At 43.8% G+C, this 26059-nt stretch overlaps 1 protein-coding gene across 1 annotated transcript in view; it reads right to left on the bottom strand.

Moving 5' to 3' along the window:
- Nucleotides 1–26059, bottom strand: part of LOC137623431 (ATP-dependent RNA helicase TDRD9-like) — a 252515-nt gene that overhangs the window by 99265 nt on the left and 127191 nt on the right. The window contains exons 10-11 of the mRNA XM_068354265.1: nt 12975–13042; nt 1037–1178 (exon numbers count right to left, since the gene is read on the bottom strand). Of these exons, the coding sequence (XP_068210366.1) occupies nt 1037–1178; nt 12975–13042 (210 nt within the window). The remainder of the gene's footprint in view (nt 1–1036; nt 1179–12974; nt 13043–26059) is intronic.

Genomic DNA, 26059 nt, shown 5'->3' with positions numbered 1-26059 from the left:
TGTACAACTGATGAAACGTATTTACAAAGAAATCTCTCTATTAATCTACATAGGAAGTTGGTTACCACTTCAAAACAATTTCATAACTAATTTAATTACTTAATGAGTAAACAAGCAAAACATATGGACATTTAGAAATATTAATTATTTGAATAGTATGTAATGTTGACTGTACTAATTGAAGATTGAAAATATATACTGTAGAAAATGAAAAAGTTTGAGTGTCCTTAAGAGGAAAAATTTCAGAGTAAATATGAGTACAAGTAATATGTAAACTGAAACCAGAAAGATGGAGTAATGAATGTTAATATGGATGGTAAAAGAATGGAAATGCTTGGAAATCAAATATTCAGGATTAAATATATTGAAGATGGTAGGATGAGACAAGAGTGTGACTAAAATAAGATGAAATAAGATATTTGGGTATATGCAAAATATTGAAAGCGTGCTTCAGTTGTTAATTAACGCCAGGATGGAAATGTATGAAGAGATTATTGAGCCAACTCTCCTTTAGGAAATTGAAATAGGAAAGCTGAACACAAAAGAAAAAATGTTGAAGCTGTTGAAATGAACTGCTATCATGATAACCTGTACATTATATGGAAATATTCCAAGGGTGCAAAATGGGGAGTCTGGGAGTAGTAAAAAGGTTAGTGGGTATACTGTATGTAAGAATCAGTCAGAAATTGAGACAATTTGAACAAAAGAAGGGATGAAAATAGCTATGGGATGTTCATATAATCAAGAAAGGAGAGGAAAACAGAATTGGATACATGGAGTGAAAGAGGTATTGTAACGTAAGGGGCTTGATATTTAAAAAGCACGCAATTGTATGATGGATACAGGAGAATGGCGCAGCATGTGTAGGGTATTATGATGTACCACTTATGAGTGTTCTAAATAGGTGTATGAATTAGCTGATTTTGTGATGATTTATCCATAATTAAGAAATAAATAGTAGGAATTTGGCCATGAGAATATACTGTAAGTTATCAAAATTGAGTAATAATGATGTGAACTTGACTTTGTGACCCACCTGAGCAATAAAATCCTGATTGAGAGTCCGGTTTTTTAACCATAAACTGGCTCTCTCATCCCATACTGCTGTAGTAGACTTTGATATCGGTTTAATTTCAGCTAGCATACATTCGACTGCTAACATTGGAATTCCTTGAATACTGAAAGAAAAAATAATTAACGTAAATGTGCCATTAAGAATTTCCATAATCCAGTATCACTAAACAAAATTATAATTTTAATGCCTCATGCAACAAAGCTGAAAGGCTAAATCTTACTCTTTATACTGAGTGTTGGAATGTTAGCAGCATATTACAAGAATGGGAGAGTAGAAATTATTAAGGATAGATATTAGCGAAGCTGTTAAACTCTTATAACTAGGTGTACACAGGTTTGGAGCAGGGAAGCCCCACCACCCTGTTTGCCCACTAAGCAGTCACCCTGATTGAAAGCAGGACTTAGTCTAGGGGGTATGTGATGGCGGGAAAGTTTAAGAAAAGGACTCAGGTTTGCATGGTTATGAAAAATACTAATCTTATAAATTTGTCATTTGTTCCTACACAAATACAAACCTTCATCCTTTACATGGGAGACTCATCTTCAGGTAAGAGGAAGTTCCTCGTAGTAGTAGGTTGGCCAGGCACTAGCCACCCATTGAGATACTACCGCTACAGTTATGGGGTCCTTCGACTCGCCAGACAGCACTAAATTGGACCCTTCTCTCTGGTTACAGTTCATTTTCCCTTAGCGTAAACACACATCGAATAGTCTGGCCTATTCTTTACATATTCTCCTCTGTCCTCATACACCTGACAACACTGAGCTTAGCAAACAATTCTTCTTCATGCAAGGGGTTACTGGGCTGTCATTGTTCAGTAGCCACTTTCCTCTAGGTAAGGGTAGACGAGACGCTACTGACGGTAACTTTCCTCAGATTTTTGGACCCAAAGCCCCTGATACTGAGGAGGGCCAACCAGAGTGCATGTATCTGCAGGTGTTGTAATATAGTTTGGTCTAGAAAACAAGCTTGTTGCATATGCAGATGATGCTACTCTCTTTGCATCAATTCCATCCCCTGAATGTAGATCTGGGGTAGCTGAATCCCTTAATAGAGATTTAGCTAAAATTAGTGCATGGTGCAAATTATGGGGTATGAAGTTGAATCCTAACAAAACTCAAAGTATGATTGAAAGTAGGTCAAGGACCATGGCTCCTCAACATCTGGATCTCAGCATTGATAATGTTTCTTTTACTTTGTATGACTCTTTTAAAATTTTAGGTGTGACTCTCAACAGCAAATTTACTATTGAGAAACACATTAGGTCTGTCTTCTTTAATTGCACAAATAATTGGCCTACTGAGAAGTCTTTCAAGATTTTTGGTGATCAATCTTTTCTGAAGAAGTGTTTTAATTCTTTCATTTTACTTTACTTCGAGTATTGTTGTCTGGTCTGGTCTTCAGCTGCTGATTCTAATCTTAATTTTTGGGCTCAAGCCATGACATCCTGATGGAAGGTTCCTTCAGTAGCTTCCTGAGGGTATATATGACTAGAGTAGATATTCCCAGAGAATTAAACTAAAGGTTTCACAGAATTCTAACTTTGGCGCGAGTACCCATAAGGTTTCCCTTTAGGATATCGTATAATAACAAGGGACGTATGCTTGACACACCACATACTGTAGCTATCTGCACCCCACATAGCGTTTACGCTTCGAGGGGGAAGTGTGACAAGTATCAGGAGGAGCCGTTACAAAACTCTCCTCCTGCGTTACTGTTACGGTACCTAGCGATGTAAACAAACGGCCGCCATAGCTGGCTGCCATCTTGGTTTACGACACATCCGCGCACTTCATTCCTGTATCTGTAGCGTTCCTGACAGTGTGTTTTTTCCCAGTGTTCGCTATTTTATCGCATCATGTCGCAATCTTCAGCCTCGCCTTCTTCTGAAAGTTGAGTACCATATTCTTGTATTGTATAAATAAGCTCTAGCCGTAAAGTAACAATTTTTTATCTTTAAATCTTGTGTTTTGTGGCTGAGCTGTGCCCCGACCAGAGGCATCATGTTTTGACGCTGTTGCTCGCCTCGCATGCTTTATTTAGTTAGCCAGAGCAACCTTCCAGGTCTTATAACTAATAACTTCATTAGTTATTTAGTCTTCATTGCTAGGAGTTGTATTATGCGTTAGTATTCATTTAGGCAACTATGTTAGCCTACCCTATGCTAGATTGCTAGCCTAGCCCCTAGGCTCGTTAGCCTAATGTTCATGTTTACTTCTTGCATGATATAATAAGTGTTCCTAGTGTTATTTTATAAATGAAGACATAGGCATTTATACAAACAAGATTCAGTGATTGCACAGATGTTATTTCGCCTTCTAGGGAGTATACAATGGGTTTTGGTGATATTGGTAGTCGTCTCCCTTGCCCCTAACCTAACGCTGGGGCTATAGTATACTCCCTTACCTCCCAAGTTACCTTTCCTAAGGTAATCTCCTCCCTCTGAGGTAGCCTAAGCTACATCCTACCCCTCCCTACCTCGATATGCTTTCGGGGAAGGTTAGGCTAGGATGTTTTTCCTACCCCACTCCTTACCATAGTACATGCGCTTTGAGTTTGGGACGGAACCTCAGAGTACCAGTCGTTCGCCCCCAGCTCCCCATTAGGGGAATGTACTCTCCTTCTGGTCCCTGCTGGAGGGTGAAGGTGGTGGGGCTCTGCCCATCCCCCTAGTCCACATTTGGTTGGGTTAAGTCCTGTCCTCCCTGTGGCCTAGCGACTTGTCCTCCCCCTGCCCTTCCTAGTCTAGGAGACTAGCTCACCTAGCCTAGGTTAGGCAGTTCATGGGATTCTGCTTCTTTATAGTTTAGGACAGGACATTAGCGGTGTACCTACTCTGTGCTAACCTACCCTAGGCTGGAGAATGGACTCTTCCTACCTAGATAGGCTGGCCCTGAACAGAATCCCCACCCCTGGGAGTGCCGGTGGGAGCTACGCCTCCCCCCTACACTCCCCCTCAGGACCCTCTTCCCTCCCCCTCTATCCATTTGGTGTTGGCTTGGCCTTCACACCCCTGTCCGCCATCCTACAACTCCACCGAGAGCCGGTGGGTTGCCGGTTCGGCTCGGTCCTTTCGTTGGTTGGTCCGTACTGCTGTGGTGCCCGCATATAGTCGAACTATGGGTTAGCATTCGTCGGTCGGTCTGCCGGCGGAGGACCTCCCTTCTTGAGTGTTCTTCGGCCCTCCCTTGGGCCGCCACTGGCAACATAGCCGACTCCCGGCTCTCTGCCGCCGGATGAAAAGGAGTACCCCTCCCTTTCATTTGAACACTCCTTCTGGAGGAAGATTGGATTGGGTACTGGGTATTACCCTTCCCTCTCTCTCCTCCTATAATATCCCTCTCTCTCTCGGTGGGTTGCCGGTTCGGCTCGGTCCTTTCGTTGGTTGGTATGTACTGCTGTGCTGCCCGCATATAGTCGAACTATGGGTTAGCATTCGTCGGTCGGTCTGCCGGCGGAGGACCTCCCTTCTTGAGTGTTCTTTGGCCCTCCCTTGGGCCACCACTGGCAACATAGCCGACTCCCGGCTCTCTGCCGCCGGATGAAAAGGAGTACCCCTCCCTTTCATTTGAACACTCCTTCCGGAGGAAGATTGGATTGGGTACTGGGTATTACCCTTCCCTCTCTCTCCTCCTATAATATCCCTCTCTCTCTCAGTGCCGGTCCACTTCCGCCTCCACTCTGCCGGCGCCAGCCATCAGAGTCTTCGGTGCCCTACCTGTCTCATTGAATGATGCCAGTGTCGGTTACCGTCGTTGGTCGCCTGCCGGCTGCCGGGGGTCGCCGGCTTGCCAGCGATCTGCCATAACCTAAGGTGTCACCCTCTCTCTCTGCCACATAGACTGATGGCTGGGAAGGGTCCATCCTTGATGGGGACCTGCCGGCGCCAGTTGAGCCTCCAGCATGCCGCCAGGCTGCCGGCGCCACCATTCCTGGCGTTACAGTGGACAGTCACTCCTCCCTCCTGCCGGCCCCGTGCTGGCAGCTAATATTGTACAACTATGGATAATAGCCAGTACACCTATGGTATAGTTATACCCTAGGCTGAAAACTATTATGTATGGTTGTACAGTAAAAATTTTCCAGCATATTCTGCGCTTCCATGTGCAGTCTCTTGCCGGGACCTAATCTGATAAGGGGGCCTAGTTTATCCCCCCCTTTTTCTTATACACTGAATGAATTCAGCTTCCCCCTCTTACTCTACCTAATTCCCTAGAGGAAGCCTAAGCTTGGCTCATCCATCATGGATGTTTTTTCCTCCCCCTAAGGCCCATGAAGGTCTTCTGGAATTAGTTACAGCATGGGGTCACGGCAATTGGCTGGGCGGGATGCACAAATATGTGTCTTTCCTACCTCCTTTCCGGCTTACCTATCCTAAGCCTACACACACTGGAATCTTATATGATAAGTAAACTAACTTATTCTAATCTAAGATTAATGTAAGTCATGTTTGTATTGACTTCCTAATACTCATTTCCTCTTTCTTTTACTGGAGGAGCATGTGAAGTGTGAGAGCACCTTCTGCGGTGTTCGTCGCCCTAACTTTTACACCACCTAACGTGCCGGACTCACGCCGGTTGTTCCGTCACGAAGGGGAACCTTCGCTACTGGGATCCGCAGGCCTGTAATATCTGCGAGGGTCTGCTGGATGAGGCGTTCGACAATCCTCCGTCAGCAGAGGCTAGGGATAACGCCCAAGAGAAACTGCTCAAGTGGGTGCGCGGGTTTCAGAAAAACTCCACGGGCCCCTATCTCCCAAGTGAGAAGATGAGAGCCATGCTCTTCCCTAAGGCATCTGCTGATGCCGTTATCCCTAAGGATGAGATCCCCTGCGTCCAACTAATGGTCGAACCAGATGTTGCGGCCGCTCTCCAGGAGTGTCGTCTCGACGAGGTGGAGAGGATGTCGGATGTGTCCGAAAACACCGAAAGGACCCTCATGACGGAGGGTCAAGAAGAGGAAGAGGATCAGGTGGAAGCCCCTGATTCTGAGGACGAGGTCGCCCGTGCGCCCTCCGTGACTTCCGTCGTGTTCTCTGAACCCGTCCCCTCTACATCTGCCACCACGATACCTGTGGTACCGGGCACCCAGGATACCATCCAAGCTCTGGTGGCATTCCTGGACGAGAAGTTTCGCAAGGGGCATGCGGACCTCAAGAGGGAGCTTATGACCTTTAAGAAGCAGCCAAAGATGATCTCCGTCAAGGATCTTCCCTCCTGCTCAGTGACCAATCCCTGGAGGCATGCAAAACACATGCCAATCTCGACTGGAAGCATCTTCATCAACGATAAGCTAGGTGCCGTCCCCCTTGAAGAGGTGGAGTTCTACCCTAGCTTTGACACCTACCCGGACTGTTACATCCGTCTCAAGTCCGAACCAGTCTCCAAGGAGGAGACCGAGCCTAAGGAGGTCTCAGTGTTTGACCACGCCAAGGCTCAAGCTGTGCTGGCTGACTGCCTCAAGAGCAGAGGATATACCAACTCCAAAATGCCGGCGCTGAGCAAGAAACACCCGTCCTTTCTTGCTCCTCCCACCATGGTTTTCCCTTCGCGGAAAAGGCCCTGAATTCCATGTTAAAGGCGGTGGAGGAAGGAAAACCCTGCCCTACATTGGAGGAATGTTGGCCTCTCTCCCTCGCCCTACCTCCCGATGATAAAAGCTGGAAGGACATCCAGCTTACACTCACGGTTGGAAAGCTGGAGGCTGACGTCACTGGACGTCAGTTTAACGAAGACCTACCCAAGCTCACCGACTACCTCTTGCGTCGGGAACAGGACACGAAAGAGAGGCTGGCCGCCTCTCTCTCTCTTCAAGTACAACTTGAGACAATGGCCGGGGACACTCGGGTCCCGGACCACTACATGGTTCTTGCAAAGACCCACCTTGCAACCTTGTTGAAGGACTTGTACAGCTTCATCAAGGCCCGAAGAGCCTGTAAGTAGAGAGTTCGTGTTTACGGACGCTACCGTTAAACACGAATCCCGAAAACTGCTCTCCTCCAACATCTGGGGCAAATACCTCTTTCCAGTAGACCTGGTGAAAGAGATTGCGGACAAAGCCGCTACTGAGAATCGGAACCTTCTCAATAAGTGGGGCATGTCCTGAAAGAGGAAAGCTTCTCAGGATGAAGGTCCACAGCCTAAGAAGTAGTTCAACAAGCCCCGACCCCAACAGCGTCAGGCCAAACGCCAGTTTCCGGCACCCGATACTCCCCATCTTGTGGCTCAACCACAGCAGACATTTCAGCTGGTCCCTCAGCCAGTGGTGGCCCAGTCACCAGTCTTCACCCCTGCTTACCAAAGGCAATCCACTACCTTTCGCCCCAGAGGTAGAGGCTCCGGCAAGGACTCCTCTCGTCGTCCATCCAGAGGGAGAGGAGGAAGGGGAGCAAGCGGCCGAGGTGGTAAACCCTCGGGAAACCAGAAACAATGAAATGCTTCCGGTGGAAGGAAGACTCCACCTCTTCAAGGATCGTTGGACCTTCGATCCTTGGGCCCAAAGCATCGTCAAGAAGGGACTAGGGTGGAGCTGGATAAAACCACCTCCAGTCTTCCATAAATTCTTTCAACCCTCAACCCCCATCCTGGAAGAATATGTCCGAGAACTCTTGAACAAGAAGGTGATCAAGAGGGTGAAGTTCACCAGGTTCCAGGGAAGACTGTTTTGTGTTCCCAAGAAAGACTCAGACAAACTCAGAGTCATTCTGGACTTGTCCCCTCTCAACAAGTTCATTGCGAACAACAAATTCAAGATGCTGACTCTTCAACAGATAAGAGCCCTACTGCTTACACGGTCTCAATAAACCTGGCGGACGCATACTGGCACATTCCAATGAATCACCAGGCTTCCTCCTACCTAAGATTTAAGCTTCAAAGAAGACAATACGCCTTCAGGGCTATGCCCTTCGGACTCAACGTGGCCCCAAGAATCTTCACGAAGCTCGCAGACACGATCGTCCAACAGCTACGCCTTCAAGGCGTCCAGGTGATGGCTTACCTAGACGATTGGCTGGTCTGGGCGACATCGTCAGAAGAATGCTCGCGTGCCTGCAGAAAACTGACCCAGTTCCTAGAACATCTGGGTTTCAAGATCAACACCAAAGAGTCTCGACTGTCTCCAGCTCAGAAGTTTCAATGGTTAGGAATCCATTGGAATCTTCAGTCACACCGTCTTTCCATCCCCCTGAAGAAAAGGAAGGAAATAGCCGGATCTGTCAAGAGACTTCTAAAATCCAAACGGATTTCAAGACGACAGCAGGAACGAGTGCTTGGCTCCCTACAGTTCGCCTCAGTGACAGACCCAGTGCTACGAGCACAGCTAAAAGATGCATCGGGAGTCTGGAGACGAAACGCATCCATCACTCGAAGAGATCCCAAGAGACCTCTGCCAACCAGGCTTTGCTCACTCCTCAAGCCGTGGTCGGAGGCAAAGAACATGAAAAGATCAGTTCCTCTTCAACCACCACCTCCGTCGGTCATCATCCAAACGGATGCCTCGCAAGAAGGATGGGGAGGCCACACCCACCAGCGACAAGTTCAAGGAACATGGTCTCCCCTATTCAAGACATTTCACATCAACATCTTAAGAGGCCATGGTGGTTCTTCTCACTCTGAAGAAACTGTCTCCTCGTCCTTCGATCCACATCTGTCTTACTCTGGACAGCGCCGTTGTGGTCACCGTCAGGGCTCACGATCGCCCCAACTCAACCAGGTGCTGTTACCCATCTTCAGCCTAGCGGACAGGAAGAAATGGCACCTCTCAGCAGTTCACCTACAAGGATTCCACAATGTGACGGCGGACGCTCTATCGAGGACAAGCCCCATAGAGTTGGAATGGTCTCTAGACGCAAGATCATTCTCCTTATCTCCCGTCAAGTCCCGGAACTGCAGATCAACCTCTTCGCGACGAGCGACAACAACCAACTTCCTCTATACGTGACTCCATACGAGGACCCCAAAGCGGAAGCGGTGAACGCCATGTCCCTGGATTGGAACAGATGGTCCAAGATTTACCTGTTCCCTCCACCCAACCTTCTGCTGAAAGTCCTCTCCAAACTGAGAACCTTCAAGGGAACAGCAGCCCTAGTGGCTCCCAAGTGGCCCCGGAGCAACTGGTTCCCTCTAGTCCTGGAGCTACAGCCCAAGCTGATCCCTCTGCCGAACCCGGTTCTCTCCCAGCAGGTTCAGAAGTCGACTGTCTTCGCTTCATCAAGGAAAACCAGAGACCTTCATCTCATGATTTTCTCTCCCTAGCCGTGAAGAAAAGGTTTGGAATCTCGAAGAAATGTTTAGTCTTCTTAGAGGAATACAAAACAAAGTCTACCAGAAGGCAATAAGAGTCATCCTGGAAGAAGTGGGTATCCTTCATCAAGTCAAAGAATCCTACGGAAATAACCATAGATTTCTGTATGTCCTTCTTCGTTCACCTTCATGGACAAGGCTTAGCAGCCAACACGATTTCCACTTGTAAATCGGCCTTGACAAGACCACTACTATATGCCTTCCAGATAGACCTGTCCAACAAAATCTTTAACAAGCTTCCGAAGACATGTGCTAGACTCCGTCCTGCACCCCCAACCGAGACCTATCTCCTGGTCTCTGGATAAGGTGCTCCATTTTGCCTCAAGCCTGGACAATGAATCTTCTCGGGAGCACGAGTCAGTGAAATAGTGGCTTTATCTAAGGAAGAGGGCCAGATACAGTTCGCCGAAATAGGGGAACTTACCCTCTTCCCTGACCCAACGTTTCTCGCTAAGAATGAACTCCCTACTAAGAGGTGGGGCCCATGGAGAATCTGCCCTCTGAAGGAAGATGTCTCTGTATGCCTAGTGGAGAGTCTAAAGGTCTATCTTCGAAGAACTTCAGACTTTGGCGGAGGATAACTCTTTAAAGGAGAAACATCGGGTAGTGATTTGTCACTTAAACAACTAAGGGCGAAAATCACCTACTTTATTTGCAGAGCAGATCCTGACAGTACACCCGCAGGTCATGATCCTAGAAAAGTCGCCTCTTCCCTAAACTTTTTCCAAGGAATGGATTTCGAAAGCCTTCGATCCTTCACAGGCTGGAAATCCCCAAGAGTGTTCTTTAAACACTATGCGAAGCAGGTGCACAAAGTAAATAGATTCGTGGTAGCCGCAGGTAGTGTGTTGAAACCTGCTGCTTAGTGCTGCGTAGAACAGTGAGTTATTTCGGGACTCTAACTCAACGGGTGCCTGTGTTGACCATACTGCGATACAGTGATTTTAAGCGCCATTTAGTGGCACAAAAGACTGTTCTTCTACAAGGTGAAGTAACAGATTTGAACACGTGTGCCACATGTTTATTCGGACATGAAGTGTATTATGACTTAAAAGACTTTTAGTTCCTTTGGAACCCATGTGTGTAATGACAAGTTTTCCCTTTCAGATTCCACACCCTTGTCTTATGTAGTCATTAATCTATGTTTATTATTCAATAATTTTATTTAAAATTATTTATCTTATTTCATATTATTGCGAATATTTTCTTGAATAAAATATAATTTTCGCTACCATATGTGTCTTATTTCGCCCCTCTATATGAAATATACTACTGTTACTGAGTTTTATTTGCCCCTATTTTAACCTTATTATAATTCATGTTATAATATTGCTCCTGTCTGATATAAGCTCACCTAAGAAAAGTGAAATATTTGTTCCTACACAAGTAATTAACTTTCCTGATCTGTCTACGAGACCGACAAGATCCTATATACAGGTGAGTTTATCTTCATCAGGATACTTCGAGATGTTCCTATCGTCCAAATAGGACTTCCCTGCCAGCCAGAGGGGCAGGAAGCCATGTCATAGTTTATGCCATTGGTAGCGACATGTAACGGAGATGTCACGGTCTCTAAGGTATTCAGACCAAAGGAATATTGTTTGAAGTAGAAGGCACTACCGAAACGTAGAAAATCCACGATACACTAATTCTCTGGTACACTTCCATCAGGACGTCATGACTTGAGCCCAAAAAACCGATTTTGAGCGAAGCGAAAAATCTATTTTTGGGTGAGATAGCCATGACGACCTGATGGACCCGCCCTCGTTCTCTATTCTAGCCTTCAGGCCCCTCCCTTTCTTATTGTATCATGGAGGCTGACAGTTACGCTGGATAGAATCAGGAATGAAGCGCGCGGATGTGACGTAAACCAAGATGGCGGCCATTTGTTTACATCGCTAGGTACCATAACAGCAACGCAGGAGGAGAGTTTTGTAACGGCTCCTCCTGATACTTGTCACACTTCCCCCTCGAAGCGTAAACGCTATGTGGGGTGCAGATAGCTATGTGGCGTGTCAAGCATACGTCCCGTTATTGTACGATATCCTAAAGAGAAACCTTATGGGTACTCGCGCCAGAAGTTAGAATTCTGTGAAACCTTTAGTTTAATTCTCTGGGAATATCTACGGTAGTCATATATACCCTCAGGAAGCTACTGAAGGAACCTTCCATCAGGACGTCATGGCTATCTCACCCAAAAATAGATTTTTCGCTTCGCTCAAAATCCGTTTACTTGGACAGGAACTTACAGTCTATTAAATTTCTTATTCCTGATCAAGATATTAATCTCTGGCACAGTCATTCAATTAGTTCAGTATGCATGTTGCATAAGATTTTTTATAATTCTGACCGTCCTTTACATTTAGATCACCCCGGACAGTTACATCCTGTTCGTAATTCTAGTTATGCAGTTAATTCTAATAGTCAGGCCTTCTCCATCATGAGGCTCAATACTGCACAGTTTTATTCCAGCTGTGACCAAGTTGTGGAATGATCTTCCTAATTGGGTAGCTGAATCAGTAGAACTTCAAAAGTTCAAACTTGCAGAGTTTTTACGTTAAACAGGCTTACATAAGTCCTTTTACAGTTTATACAGTATATCAAATATATGTTTCAATGTTGTTAATGTTTTTAAAATATTTTATTTTAATTTTCATTACTTCTTATGTCATTTTTTTATTTCCTTTTCTCACTGGGCTATTTTTCCCTATTGGAGCCCTTGGGGTTATAGCATCTTGCTTCTCCATCTAGGGTTGTAGCTTAGCTGATAATAATAAAAATAATAATAATAATAATAATAATAATAGTTATTTCAAAGAACAAAAATAAAGAAATTAGAATTTAAATAAAACTTACAATAATCGGTAACTTCCTTATTTGTTGACTAAATAATTTACACCTTTTTTAATAAACAAACTTTTAAGAATTATCATCACGTGATGATATTAAATGTGTTCAGTTATAATAAACTCAAATTTTGATTTGCTAGTTTGAAGCTCCACTATCAAACAGGATATGAAGTTTCCCTTCACCAGCAACCGGTTCAGGTTGCTTGTAAATCAATCAGAGCCATCATCCCCTTTTTATTCTTAACGGGGTAATTTTTTTTACAAATTGAAGAAGAATTTAAATTAGAGCTGGTGACATGTCTTGTTCATATATTATGTAATGTTTAAATAGACTTCTTTAGAAAAAAGAAAAAAATTTCATCAAAGAAATAAGATGGAGGAAAACATTTCTTTACAAAACAAAAAAATAATTTTATTATTTTAGGTGATGCCACCCAAAATACTTTGATTGATAAAATACACATGAATTTTAAAACAAAAGTACAACTATTTAAATAATTGTAATTTTCTAGAATGCAATAAAAGAGAGAGAGAGAGAGAGAGAGAGAGAGAGAGAGAGAGAGAGAGAGAGAGAGAGAGAGAGAGAGAGAGAGAGAGAGAGAGAGAGAGAGAGAGAGTGTGCACTGTATTTGTTTATTTAAAACAAACAATTATCATGTAGAGTCAAATATTTTGCAACGGATCTTGCCAAAAAAAGGGGAGACATTTATAAAGACATTTGAAACTTTGAGATGAAAGGATTATAAATACCTTTTTGGAACAATTCTTAGCTCAGATGCCTTGACTGTGTCAACATTTCCATAATCAACAAAGTAGACCTGCAAAAGAAATAAAATTCACAATCGAGCAACAGCAGTCACAAATATACTAATTTCTACAAATTATGAAAAAATAAAGATTAACTTCAGATTTTCCAAGAAATCAACTAAAACCAATGTTTAACTACATCTATAGCTATAAATACCTAATAATCTACTTAGTTATGATAGTTTACTTAAATTAGCCGTTGAATTAAATTTTTCCAGGACTGGCTAAAAAGATTTGTTCTTAAACACAAACTTTATAATTGAATACAAATATTATTGCTGATTCTCAAAACTTGAAGATATTTGAGTCCACATCGTATCATTTACTGCAAGCAAATAAAAAACATGAAACATTTCATAATGTTAATATACTGTCATGCTCTGTTATCAGCTGATACACATATCAACACTCGACTAGAGGGATAAAAGAAATATAAAGAATTAATATTGTTATTATTGCATATGAGTTATTATTACTATTGTTATCATTATTATTATTAATTTAGTATACTATACTTTTTTCTATTTTGGTTACGCAAGCAAAAAAGTAGAATGAAGATTCCTAATGGTAAATGTAATTATCTGCAGGGGAACAAAGAACGTAATACCACCGGATAACAAGATATACTGTATTGCATTCTTTACATAGTGGTTGTCATACAATGTGTGTTAAACCATAGTGGCCAATTTGTAAAGATATAACCCCAATTCACATGTTCTCTCTGATGTCCTTAATAATCGTATTGTTAATGTGCTTTAATTTATTATTATATCTTGGCATTCAACAAATCCAGCCATCTACAATAATTTGATCTAGTCATAGCTGATAACTATAGTTCTTCATTGACATGTTCATTCAATTTAATGCCTTAAGAGTTAGCAAGGATTGAGCATGGTTCAGCATTTTTACAGGCTTCATATATAAGGAAGTACAATTTGATTAGCTAGATAGGGAAATTGTTTGAAAAGAAATTTTAAAATGCTTCTCAGTATTCTAAAATCACAGTAAACCATAAATTTATTTGATAACTTCAATAGCTGATAAAATTGCAGATAGTTCTATAGCGTTAACTTCGGTTATATTGAGGGAAGCAAAGCTTTCATGTCTAGAAATGTGGCAAACCCTTGCATGTGGGCCCCTATGTACGTTACATAATACGAATCCTTTTGCGCTACATGCTTAGTCTATAATGCATATAATATTCTAGATCGAATGGGATTGGATTTAATTATCAGATTTAAGCCAGGGAGCTTTCATTAATAATTAGTTTTAAATGTAAGGAGTAAAAATATTATTTTAAAAACCACACACTCATCATTTCACACTATTTGGACATTCAAAATTATTAACTAATTAGAAGAGAAAATTAATGAAATTTCATTAAGGAGAAATTTTTAAATTAATACCCAACAAGTATATCAACATATCCATCTAAAATATCAGTTAACATTCCAAAAATGGTATTTCTGATGCTGATTTACAAATTTTGAACAGCATATCAGAATGTTCTCAACCAACAGTAATGTGTCACAATGAGCACACACTAGCACGCTGCTACTATAGAAAATGGGTGTGTGACTGATCCTCAGTACCATAAAAATGACAAATTCGGAGATGATTTGTATTTTTCCTAACTATACAAACCTTAGCTATTTAATATGGGTTATTACTTTCGCGTAGCCGAAATGACGAGCCATTAGAATTTTAACGAGGGTTTACTACCCCCATCGCTAGTTAGCGGGGGGTAGGGAGGGGTAGCTTGCTACCCCGCCCCCCCCCCCCACACACCTGAGTGCTGAGCTCACCTTGCTTAGAGGTAGGACTTCACGGGGGACAGGGCTGGCGGGCAAGTTTGATTAAATAGCTAAGGTTTGTATAGTTAGGAAAAATACAAATTATCTCCGAATTTGTCATTTGTTCCATAACTGAAATACAAACCACGCTATTTAATATGGGTGACTCAACCCTTAGGAAGGGTGGAAAAGTCCCAGACATACTGCTTTTGGCTTTGCCCGGGGACTCATTATCTGAGTGTGTCAGTACTCAACAATAAAGAGTCCCAGCACCTCGCTCGCACCTTGCTACGCAAGGGCTGCGGCCTACATAAGCTGTGTGTGAAGGATTAGGCTATGTGTGAGTCGTCCTAGGAAGTTGATCTGAAGCTCTTTAGATGGAAAACTTTAGGCTAAGACTTACCCATACCACCTCGCCAGGGTATGGGGACGTGACAGTATTAGCTTAATACTAGGAACACAAGGAAGCATGGTTTACCTGCAGTGGTTTGAGGTCAGCTATGCAGAGAACCCAGGATGCTGCTTTCTCCAAAGAAGGAGAGGATGAAGAAAAGAATAAGGGCCAGACAAATCTTTTCATTCATGCAGACTAAGACCAGGTAACAATGCCCTCAACCCTCTGCTATCTGTCCATTAAGGAGCCTGAGGTTAGACCAGCAGTTGTGCAGCCACCACAGGGCCGATAGAGAACGTATCGAGCCTCCTGTATGTCACGTCTTGCAGGTAGTGAGCTGTGAAGGTCGTCTGACGCTTCCACACCCATGCTTGTAGAACCAACGTCACTGAGAAGTTCTTCTTGAAGGTCAGGGACGTAGCTACAACCCTGACATCATGCGCTCTAAGGCGACATGATGGAGAAGGGTCAGGATTCAGGGACAGATGGATCACCCTACGAATCCATGCGGAGATGGTATTCTTGGTGACTCTCCTCTTGGTTCTCCCAGTGCTCACAAACAAAGCTTGCACTTGGGGACGAATGCAGCCGTTCTTTGAGATATAACCTGAGACTCCTTCCTGGACACAGTAGGAGATGGTCTGGGTCATCTGTTACAGAACGAAGACTCGAAATCCAGAAAGAGTCGAATCGAGGATCCGGCACTCCCGGATTGTGTCTTAGCCACAAACTCAGAGACGAATCTGAACGTTACCTCCCTTCATCCCCTTGCATGGGCGATGTCATACGAGAGACCATGAAGTTCACTGACTCACTTGGCCGGTAATACAGCGGGAGCTTGAAGTTCAGCGCTGTAGCGAACCGATCCACAGTCGGGTAACTCCACAAAGTCAGGACTTTGTTGGCCACTGGATGATCCAAGGACCACTCGGTACTCATTATCTGAGATGCTCTGCTCCGACAGTCGGGGAGCACATTCCCTTTGTCTGGAATGAAGCGAGCCGATAGAGGCATCGAGTGGACTTCGGTCTATCTCAGTATAAAGGCACTTCCTTGCTTGTTGATGTAAGCCACTACTGTGGTGTTGTCGCTCATCACACCACAGAGTGATCCGCTAGGTCTTTGTTGGCACTGTTGAGGTGTCCGAAAACAGCCTCCAAACCGGGGGAAGGAACGAGAAGATCCATTCTTTCCCGTAGGTTCTCGACTGTCGCCCACCACTGGGGGTTCGTCCGGTCCAAAGGATCCATAGGGATCATGATGTCCAGGGAATCCCAGCTTTGAATCCACTCGGACCTGAGTCGCCCCTGGAGAGACCTCAGCCTGAGGCGACTGTTGAGGACTAGACGAGCCAAGGGTGAAAGGAGACCGAGGAGACGTAACCACGATTGGGTTGGAAGATCTTCTCGTCTGAGGAAAGGGCTTGCGAATCTTCTCAGCCTTGCTATCCTGTCGTCTGATGGAGAGGCTTTATGGAGATTGGTGTCTATAATCATGCCTAGGTGAACCAGTCATTGATTGGGCAGCAGAGCAGACCTCTCGAGACTTACCATGATCCTTAGATCCAGGCAAAGTCATAGAAGTTTGTCTCGTGTCAAAGAGGGAATGACTCCGCGTCTCTTAGGATCAGGCAGTCATCCAGATAACGGAGGAGACGGAAGCCGATCCTGAGTGCCTATGAAATTAGGGTGAACAGTCCGGTGAAACCCTGTGGTGCTGTGGAGAGACCGAAACAAGGCACCTTGAACTGGTACACCTTGTTGTCTATGCTGAATCCTAAGTACTTCCTTGAAGACGGATGGACTGGGATCTGAAAGTATATGGCCTTCAGGTCCAGTAAACACAAGAAGTCTTGCGATTTACTGCCAGACTGACTGTGTCTGCGGTCTCCAAGCTGACCAAAGTATTCTATAATCTGGACCTCTGCCCACAGAGTTAGCCCCCTTGCTGATCCCAAGGCAAGGGTGCTAAATGACACCAGATTCGTCCTCAGGGGAGGTAGAGATGTTGTGAACAGGATGCGATATCCCTGACTGCTTACAGAAATCATCCAGGAAACGGCCCTGAGTTGCTGCAACCTGTCTGTGCACCCTTGTAGGTATCCCGCAGCTGGCAGACATGCAGGGGGACTGCGAATCCTAGCGTTTGCGGCCTCGGTTGCCCCTTCTAGGATTCTTCCCTCGCCTGGGGAGCTTTTTGCCTTACTTGTCCTTGACCAGAAAGGGCTTAGATCCCACTGTCTTAGCTGTCGTTGATTTGGTAGAACGTGGCTGCTGAGGTGCTGGTTTATAGGGCTTGAATGACAAAGCCCTATATAGGAGGGAGTCTCGGAGACTTCCTACACCTCTCAGCTGCCTGCTTCACGTCCTTAGGCTCAAACAGGTTCGTTCCCATAACGAAGAATGTCTGAGCCTGAAGATTTGGTGCTAGAGGACTCCCGGTATTTCTTTGGAGTCCTTGACTCCCTCCCGGGAGGGATGCAGGACTCCAACAACGACGGAGGCAGGCTCTTCTCCATCTTTATTCGAGAAAAGATATCACCCGAGGTGGGGTTTCCCTCAATGGTGTGATTGGGGAATGGTCTCACCTCCCGTGACTCTCCTGAGGGCGGGAAAACTTCGTCCGAAGGTGAAGGAGAAAAGTCTGAGGGGGGAGAGTACCTGTCTCGAAGACTTACGAGGGGACAGCTACGTCCTCGGAGAAGTTACCTCGTCCGAACTCCTCTTTTCCTCCTCGGGGAAGTGGTTGCAGCCAAGGATTTGAGGCTCCATTCAGAGAGAACAGCTTGAAAGCCTGTGCTACCGCTCTGATTAGAGTCCCAAACTAGGCTTCCGGCCGACGATTGCTCTGTCAGACACTCCCTCTGGAGGGGAAGTCGCCTGTAAAAAGATAAGGAAGGCATGTCCCTGGACTTTTCTGGAACCATCTCCCCTCCGGCAAGCACACCGTTCTGTGCTTGGGGGGGGGGGAGAAAAGTGGCAATGGCGACCTTACAGCGTGTTGTCCAGCAGCCCCGCGCGGGGGAGGGTATTGGCGCTTGCGCTAGGGAGAGCGCCGGCGCGATGGGAAATACCCGGGGGTCACGCGCGAGAGAATGTTGAAATGCTCGCGGGCGCGGGCGAGACTTCATAGGGTGCACAGGAATCAGATTGACGAGCAGGATCAGAATGAAGAGCCCATGTGGACAAGAATGTTGGCATACGCGCGCGCGGCTATCAGTGCGCGCGCGTACGAGTTTGTTGGCGCGCGAGGGCGTCGAAGAACATTCGCGCGGAAGATATCGTCGGCGCTTGCGTGCATAAGAAGATGGTCGGCACTTGCGCGCGCAAGAATATCGTAGGCGCTTGAAAATCATCGGCGCTCGCGCGCGTAAGAAGATCGTCGGTGCTCGCGCGCATAAGAAGATCGTCGGCGCTTGAGCGCATAAGAAGATCGTTGGCGCTTGCGCTCGTTAGAAGGTCGGCGAGTGCGCGCTGGAAACCATCGGTGCCCGCGCGCGGATGATCGTCGGCGCATACGCGCGTACGAAGATCGTCAGCGCTAGCACTCGAAAGAAGATCATCGGCGCTTGCTCGCCAATAAAATGGACGATCGTCGGCGCTTACGCGCGTATGAAGACCGTCAGCGCTAGCGCTTGGAAGAAGATCGTCAGCGCTAGCGCTTGGAAGAAGATCGTCGGCGCTTGCGTGCATAAGAAGATCGTTGGCGCTAGCGCGCGCATAAGAAGATCGATGGCGCTTGTGCGTTAGGATGAAGGATCAGCTGACAGTACGATCAGGAACTGGGATGTGTCCTGAAGAGGGAGGGCATCCCCTGAAGAGGACCAGGCAGGTCTGCTTCAGAATCCAGAGCCGACGATCCACAATGGAAGTACTGCTTGATACTCCGAGGAGTGTTCTCTATGAGAGACCTCTCCCGCGAACGGGAGAGGTGCCCTTCGTAAAAGAGACTTGGAGACACTGCAGGCTGAACCACTGGTGAGCGCCTGTGCGCTATCTCAGGAACTCCAACGATGTGCGCCAATGCACAGGGAACGTTGGCGAGAAGTGCCTGGAACAGGGAGTCTCTGAATAGCAGTCTCAGGAACAGCAGGACCAGCACGCGAGCGCTTGCGCGCAATTGCGCTTCGCGCAGGAGAACATTGGCGCGCAGGGGATACCTGGCACTTAAGGGACTTACTCACAATGTGAGAAAAGCCCCTTTGCCCCGAAGGGATTGGTGTCTGTTGGATAACGGGGGGCGTGGGCGCCCACAGCGCGTCAGCAGCCAGGACCGGAGACGGCAGGTCAGCAGAGACGGCAGGTCAGCAGGTCTAGGAGAACGAGACCCCGAAGGATCAGTGGACTAAGGGCACGAGAGACCAAAGGCCTAAGGTAGCCTGAGTTGCGAGACCCCGAAGGGTCAGCGCAAACGAGAAACCGAAGTTTCCCGGTCACTAAACACCGAAGTGTAGGAGTGACTAAAGTTACGAGAGCCCAAGGATTCTGCGTAACTAATGTTACGAGACCCCGAAGGGTCAGTGTAACGGGAAACCGAAGTTTCCTTGTCACTAAACACCGAAGTGTTACTGACTAAAGTTACGAGAGCCCAAGGGTTCTGCGTAACTAATGTTACGAGACCCCGAAGGGTCAGCATAACGAGAAACCGAAGTCTCCCTGTCACTAAACACCGAAGTGTTAGTGACTGAACAGCAAGCTGGTCTAATCAGGAACAATCCTCCGAAGAGGAGTCTCTATGAGTGGCCTCTCTCGCGAACGAGAGAGGTGAACACTTCGTGAAGAGACTTGAAGACACTGGTGATATTGCCCCAAGGGCCGTAGCGTCAGCAAGCTGACCTATAAGGAGCAATCCTCCGAAGGGGAGCCCTTATGAGTGGCCTCCCTTGTGAACGAGAGAGGTAAAGACTGAACCTGCAGCTGCTCAGCCCCTTGAGCATAGCTACAGGAGAGACCGCTCAGCCCCAAGAGCATAGTCACAGGAAGTTCCATGGATCGGCCTTGCAACCGCTCAGCCCCTTGAGCATGGTTACAAGAACGGTAGCTCAGCACCAAGAGCAACCACCTAAGGACCAGGAAAATTAAGGTATGAGAAGTTCCCCCTCAGCAGGGGGAAGATCTCACACCTGGGAAGGGAACCTCCCTCGAAAGGGAAGTTACCTACCCCTGGAGGCTAACCTTATAGTTCTAAAATGAACTGAAGAGCTGACAGTTGTCACGGGAGAACTTCTATGAGAAGGGAGAACTTCTATGAGAAGGGATAACGCCCATGACGATGTCCTAGAGAGACGGCAGCGACAGCAGACTCCCCAAGCATAAACAGGACAGCTCTGCTTCGTTGGCACACTTCAGTCAAAGAAAAACTGCATAGTTAACTGGGAAAATAAAGTTAAATAATTATTTAACAAAATTCCCCCGGGGAGGAACTCCGCAGAGTAACCCCGAGGGAATAGCAAAACATAAGAATAAAAAATTAAGTATGCGCCCTCCTCCCCAACTGACATTCACGGGAGAAGGGGGAGAGCAGAGAACGTTAACAAAAAACAGAATTATAACAAATATAATTATGTAACTGATTTTTGAATGTTCACAAATAGTAAGAACCACTGAACCGCGAAGGGAAGTGTTCCCCAGAAGCTGAAAAGTTAAAAATACAATTAGATTTCATAAAAATAATTGAGGCAAATAAAAACGGAAAAGCAAAAAAGCCCGCAACGGGAAAGAAGTTTCCTAGTAGTATGTAGCAGTAGTAAAGGGTGAACGACTTCGAGTAGAGAGAGAACGTAGTCAAACTAAACTCCCACATTCTCTTCGCTGAAAATCCAAGTTCCCCGTATGGAAAGGAGGAACAGCGAAGATAAAAGATGAATGAGGAGAGTCCAGCGATGACGATTCCCTACGGCGGACGAATGAACGGAAAGCAGAAGGAAACGACCGAAGGACCAAGGGGGAGAGGCCGCGCCCCATGACGAGAAACCGCGGTGGCCTAGCACTACCGGTGTCGTTGTCGTACACTACCACACAGCACAAACACTGAAAACAAAACTTACTACATTTCTATACACAAAAATATATACATAAACATAAAGAATGTTTATATATATATTACAAGTATAAGAAAAAGTAAGTAAAAAGACAAAAAGCATTAATGGCTGTCAAAAAGCGAGGGTGAGAGCTGACACGTCCGCTCACCGCCCGAGCCAAAAGTAAAGTGGGCTCATCACACAGGTGTGTGAGGGGGAGGGGTAGCAAGCTACCCCTCCCTACCCCCCGCTAACTAGCGATGGGGGTAATAAACCCTCGTTAAAATTCTAATGGCTCGTCATTTCGGCTACGCGAAAGTAATAACCCATATTAAATAGCGTGGTTTGTATTTCAGTTACGGAACAAACTACTTTCTTTTTGGTTTCTGAAAACACGTTCAAGCCAGGGGTTAATACTAACCCCTTCTTTTACATATTTTAAGGATTTGGCAAATCAATACTAAAAGTAAGTCAAAATATAGAAAAAAAAAAATTCACACGAGTAATATTTTGTTGGATTAGGGACACATCTGATTAAGTCATTCAACTTCTTTTTCAGATATTCTAGTTTTATTCTTCAGTAATTTCAGTTGTGAATTACAGTGTGACCACCTCAATCCAGTGTTGTGGCAGGATATCATTGATGGATATGATGAAAACAGCTAGAATAGCCTATTAAGTTTCATGGACTAGATTTTATTAGGGTATATCAAGATTTTAAACTAAGTATTTAACACTCCACAATTATAAATGCTTTACCGTTATATGGAAAAATTTTCTAAACAAATTGCAAGTTTTAAAACATCAAGCTCTACTGCTTAAACTAAGCTAGTGTAGATGCATGACAACATTAAGAATAAATGTTATGTTTGCGACTGAAAAACTAATAAGAACTAATAATTGTAAATTTAAATATCCATTAAACTGATAATTTCATCCTTTACACTTTAAGGGAATATTTGAGACATTAGAAAAAAATGAAAAATAAAATGAAAAGTTAATGATGAAATTGTAAATAAAAATAATTACCTAACATATTCAAATTTTCAAGAGTGAAAATTAAAATCCTTGAATTTTCATTGGATTTTCATGCAGCTTACAATATGAAAATATGAGTAACTTGTTGTCAAGTTAGTTCTTCCCAGTATTTAAGGAAAAACTAAAATTTCTTGGGTAAAATTTTGCATACAGTATTATATTTTATTGTCATTACTTCAGCCCGCTTAATTTCTATATTTCATAAAATGCCGACTAGATTTTTGGGGTAGTTTTTGTAATAAACATTTCTTAGTTTTCCATTGTTTGAGAAAGATCCCTAAGTTAAAAAAAAAAAAAAAGTATAAAATGTTTATTTCTAGATTTGTAGATCCCAATTTGTTAAGTCTTCAGGACCGAGTACATTGACCAGATGTCAAAATACTTGGCAATAGAGAAAGAAAGATTTAATCTAAATCCCAATTTTTTAAACTTTATTTCATTTCCAAGATTCAAAGGTGATAATGCTTGAGCGTTCAGCCTGCTAACTCTCGAAGTTATCAATCTATCAGATTCTATGCAATTTCTAGTTTATCACCTTGTTTCAGGTTTTACTCGACTATAAAAATTATATAAAATTACAGAGATTTTCAAGCAGTGGATGACCATTTATTATACCCCACACATAGATGTCACTAACACTAACTTCTTTAGGCTCAGTTAGTTGAAATGAGGTCCAATACTATGAGCTAATTTAAAGAAGTCTTTGCTGGGGTCAACCAACCATCTTAGCTAACCTGATTTTATATCTGCCTAAATAGTAAGCAATGTTGTGCAGAGGTCATAGATTTAAAATGAACCATGAAATGGAAATTATGCATATGTAAAATACATAAAAACCTACATAATTTAACAAAATCCGCTACATTAAGTAATGAGGTTCAGACTTTTTAATAATTGCTATGATGTCTCATACCCATGACAGGAGGCTAGAGTTTGAGAGAAACATAATGCTAAAAATCTTCAAGGGAATGTGTTGTCACCTATGTTGTTTATCCTCCTCATGGATTTGGTGAAGCATAGAACAGCTGGGGATGGTGAAGAAGGATGGCACTGGATTGATAACAGGAAATTAGGTGACCTAGAGTATGCTGATGATGTCCTTATTAGCAGAACACCACAGGATTTTCGATGCTTGCTTACCAGAATGCATAATATATCACATGAGGTTGGGGGTGAATATGAATAGAAGAAAGTCAGAGATGATGAGAATGGAATATGCAATGGAAGATGAAATATCATTGGAAGGAGAGAGGATTAACAAGGTAGAATCATCTAAATATGTATAAACTATGATCACTAATACATGGTCTTTAGAGTTGGTGTTTAATGAAAGATTTGAAAAAGAAAACCAGACAATGGCTAGGTTAAGTAAAATTTGTAAATCAAATCGCCTGAAATTACATATAAAAATCAGGCTATATATCAGTGTAACAGTATGGACACGCGTCATGGTAGGACGATGAAACAATATTCAAAAGATTTTGTAGATTGGAGAACAAAGCCTTCATTAGAATATTGAGAGTTAAATGGCAGGACAGGATTAGAAATGAATCTATAAAAGAAAATAATTGAGTGCCATATGTGGATGAGATCATGGCGAGGGGTAGATGGAGATGATTTGGGCATGCTCTTTGCACTCCCCTGGATTAGTTCATCGAACTTCTAACTGGGCTCCAAAAGAGTTGAAAGATCCACGCCTACATGGCTGAGGACCATGAAATATGGAGGAGATGATGAATGGAAAAGTTTTGATTTAAAAGCTTAAGATAGAGACGACTAGCAAAATCTAACTGATGATGATGATGAAAATTCTCTTTGACAAATTAGGTGTAGATACTGGTAGTAAAGCAAAGAATCAATGACACTAATTTCTATCAAAAGACTTTAAAAAAGAAAAGAAATAAAATTAAACAACAATAGAAAAAACCTTTTCTGGGTCGATCTGTGACGGCCGGTGAAAAGGGTCCTTCTTTACACTTTTCTAATATAAATCTTCCAAATATACTAGAGAAAGATAAAAGCATGGAATGCAGAGGTTACAACCCTCGCGCGAACACCTTGTTGGTGTCGTGTATTTAACAAGGGTGTGTGTAAACCACTATTCACAGGCTGTCTTCCATTTAGATAATCCCTTCATCAAAGGGGAGGGCCGTGACAGGCCCTAGAGAATACAGTTGGACTACCCCACCGACACCTACTACTCGCGCTCTCCAGGTCATCCTTCTGTTTTGGACTTGCCCGCTAAGTCGTTATTTATTTTGTTAGGTGTGTTTCGCAAGTGATTGTCATTAATTCAACATGATTGACATTGCTACTTCACCTTTACCAATGTTAAGTACCATAGTTTGTTTTGACAGTTTTTTAGCAGTACCGGGCATTTGTTCTCGTTCCAGTAATGTGGATTTTAATTTTGGAAGAGGCTTGGCCGTCCTCGGTATCGGCGGCCATTTTGGTTTTGTTCGATTCGGTAGTTTTTCAAGTTAATATTGCCCTTTTGGTACTCTGTCATCTAGGTTATATCACTTACGTTTTATGACCAATATTATCATCATTATTTATTATTGTTTTTTACTATGGTATTTATTTGCTAGCAAGTAAAATTTGGACGAAGAATATCGATCTAGTCTTTGTTATAGTTATGTTCACGCCTCAGGAAGGTGCTCGATTTAGACTATCTTTATGTTTAATTGTTACGTTGTCGTTATTCTTCGTTCTTGGTTATTACAATTTTATCATTATTCTCATCATATTATTGTGTGATTTTGGTTTTTTATTATGTAACCTTGAGAGCGTGAGCATAGAGTGCTCGTATTCTGATTCTACAGATACGAGTTACCCCTTCTCTCGTTTTCTTTATTAAGCTCGAGTAGAGGAGGTGGATTTCCCGTTTTCCGTTTTATACGATCCCGAGTTATTCCTGCCTCCTCTTATTCTCCGAGTTGATGATATTACGTTTAATGATATTCACGTTTTATTGATGTGGTTATTGTTAATAGAGCTAGCACTATTAATAGGTTACGTTAGTGTATGAGTCATTATTTGGGATCGCTTTATGCCGACACCCTTAGCTCCGCCTTGAGTTATACTCCGCTATAATGTATACTCATTGGGTGAGAACTAGTCAGATATTTGGAGTGCATCGGTAAATCCGGCACTCAGACTCCGGCTGCGGCCTTTTGCACACGAACCTTTGTCATGATTGATCACAATTACGTTATTACGGTCCTTTTTCATCGAATCTCCGGCTTAACCGGATATCACACAGACGTTCAGCATTGAGGTTAATATTATCGTACCATTGAGGGTCACGATTTCACACTGACGGACCTTTGTCACCGGATCTCCGGTACAAACAGAGATCAATCAGACGATCAGAACCAGGGTAAGAACCTTTTTTCATGAATAATCACCATTTCATTATTACAGTCCTTTTTTATCGAATCTCCGGCTTAACCGGATATTACACAGACGTTCAGCATTGAGGTTAATATTATCTTACCTCTGATGTTCACGTTTTCACTATGACGGACCTTTGTCACCGGATCTCCGGTGGCAACAGAGATCACTCAGACCACGGGTGGCCAAACTTTTGTTTTAGCTGTAAAGGAAAGGATTTAACATGAATACAAAGTAAACTGTACTTACTTTAATGAAACTTTGAATTTGCGTTGATAATATTCATTAGCTATTCTTGAAAGTCCTAATGAAAATATATGAACATAATTAGCAATTTTAAAGAAAAGTCATTCAATTTACTATCTTTGGGGTATAGTGCGCCACTTGT

The sequence above is a fragment of the Palaemon carinicauda genome, chromosome 30 (assembly GCF_036898095.1).
Source record: "Palaemon carinicauda isolate YSFRI2023 chromosome 30, ASM3689809v2, whole genome shotgun sequence".
NCBI classification, from domain to species: Eukaryota; Metazoa; Arthropoda; class Malacostraca; order Decapoda; family Palaemonidae; genus Palaemon; species Palaemon carinicauda.
Note: the sequence above shows the minus strand (reverse complement) of the source record. Positions and strands in the feature narration are given on the sequence as shown.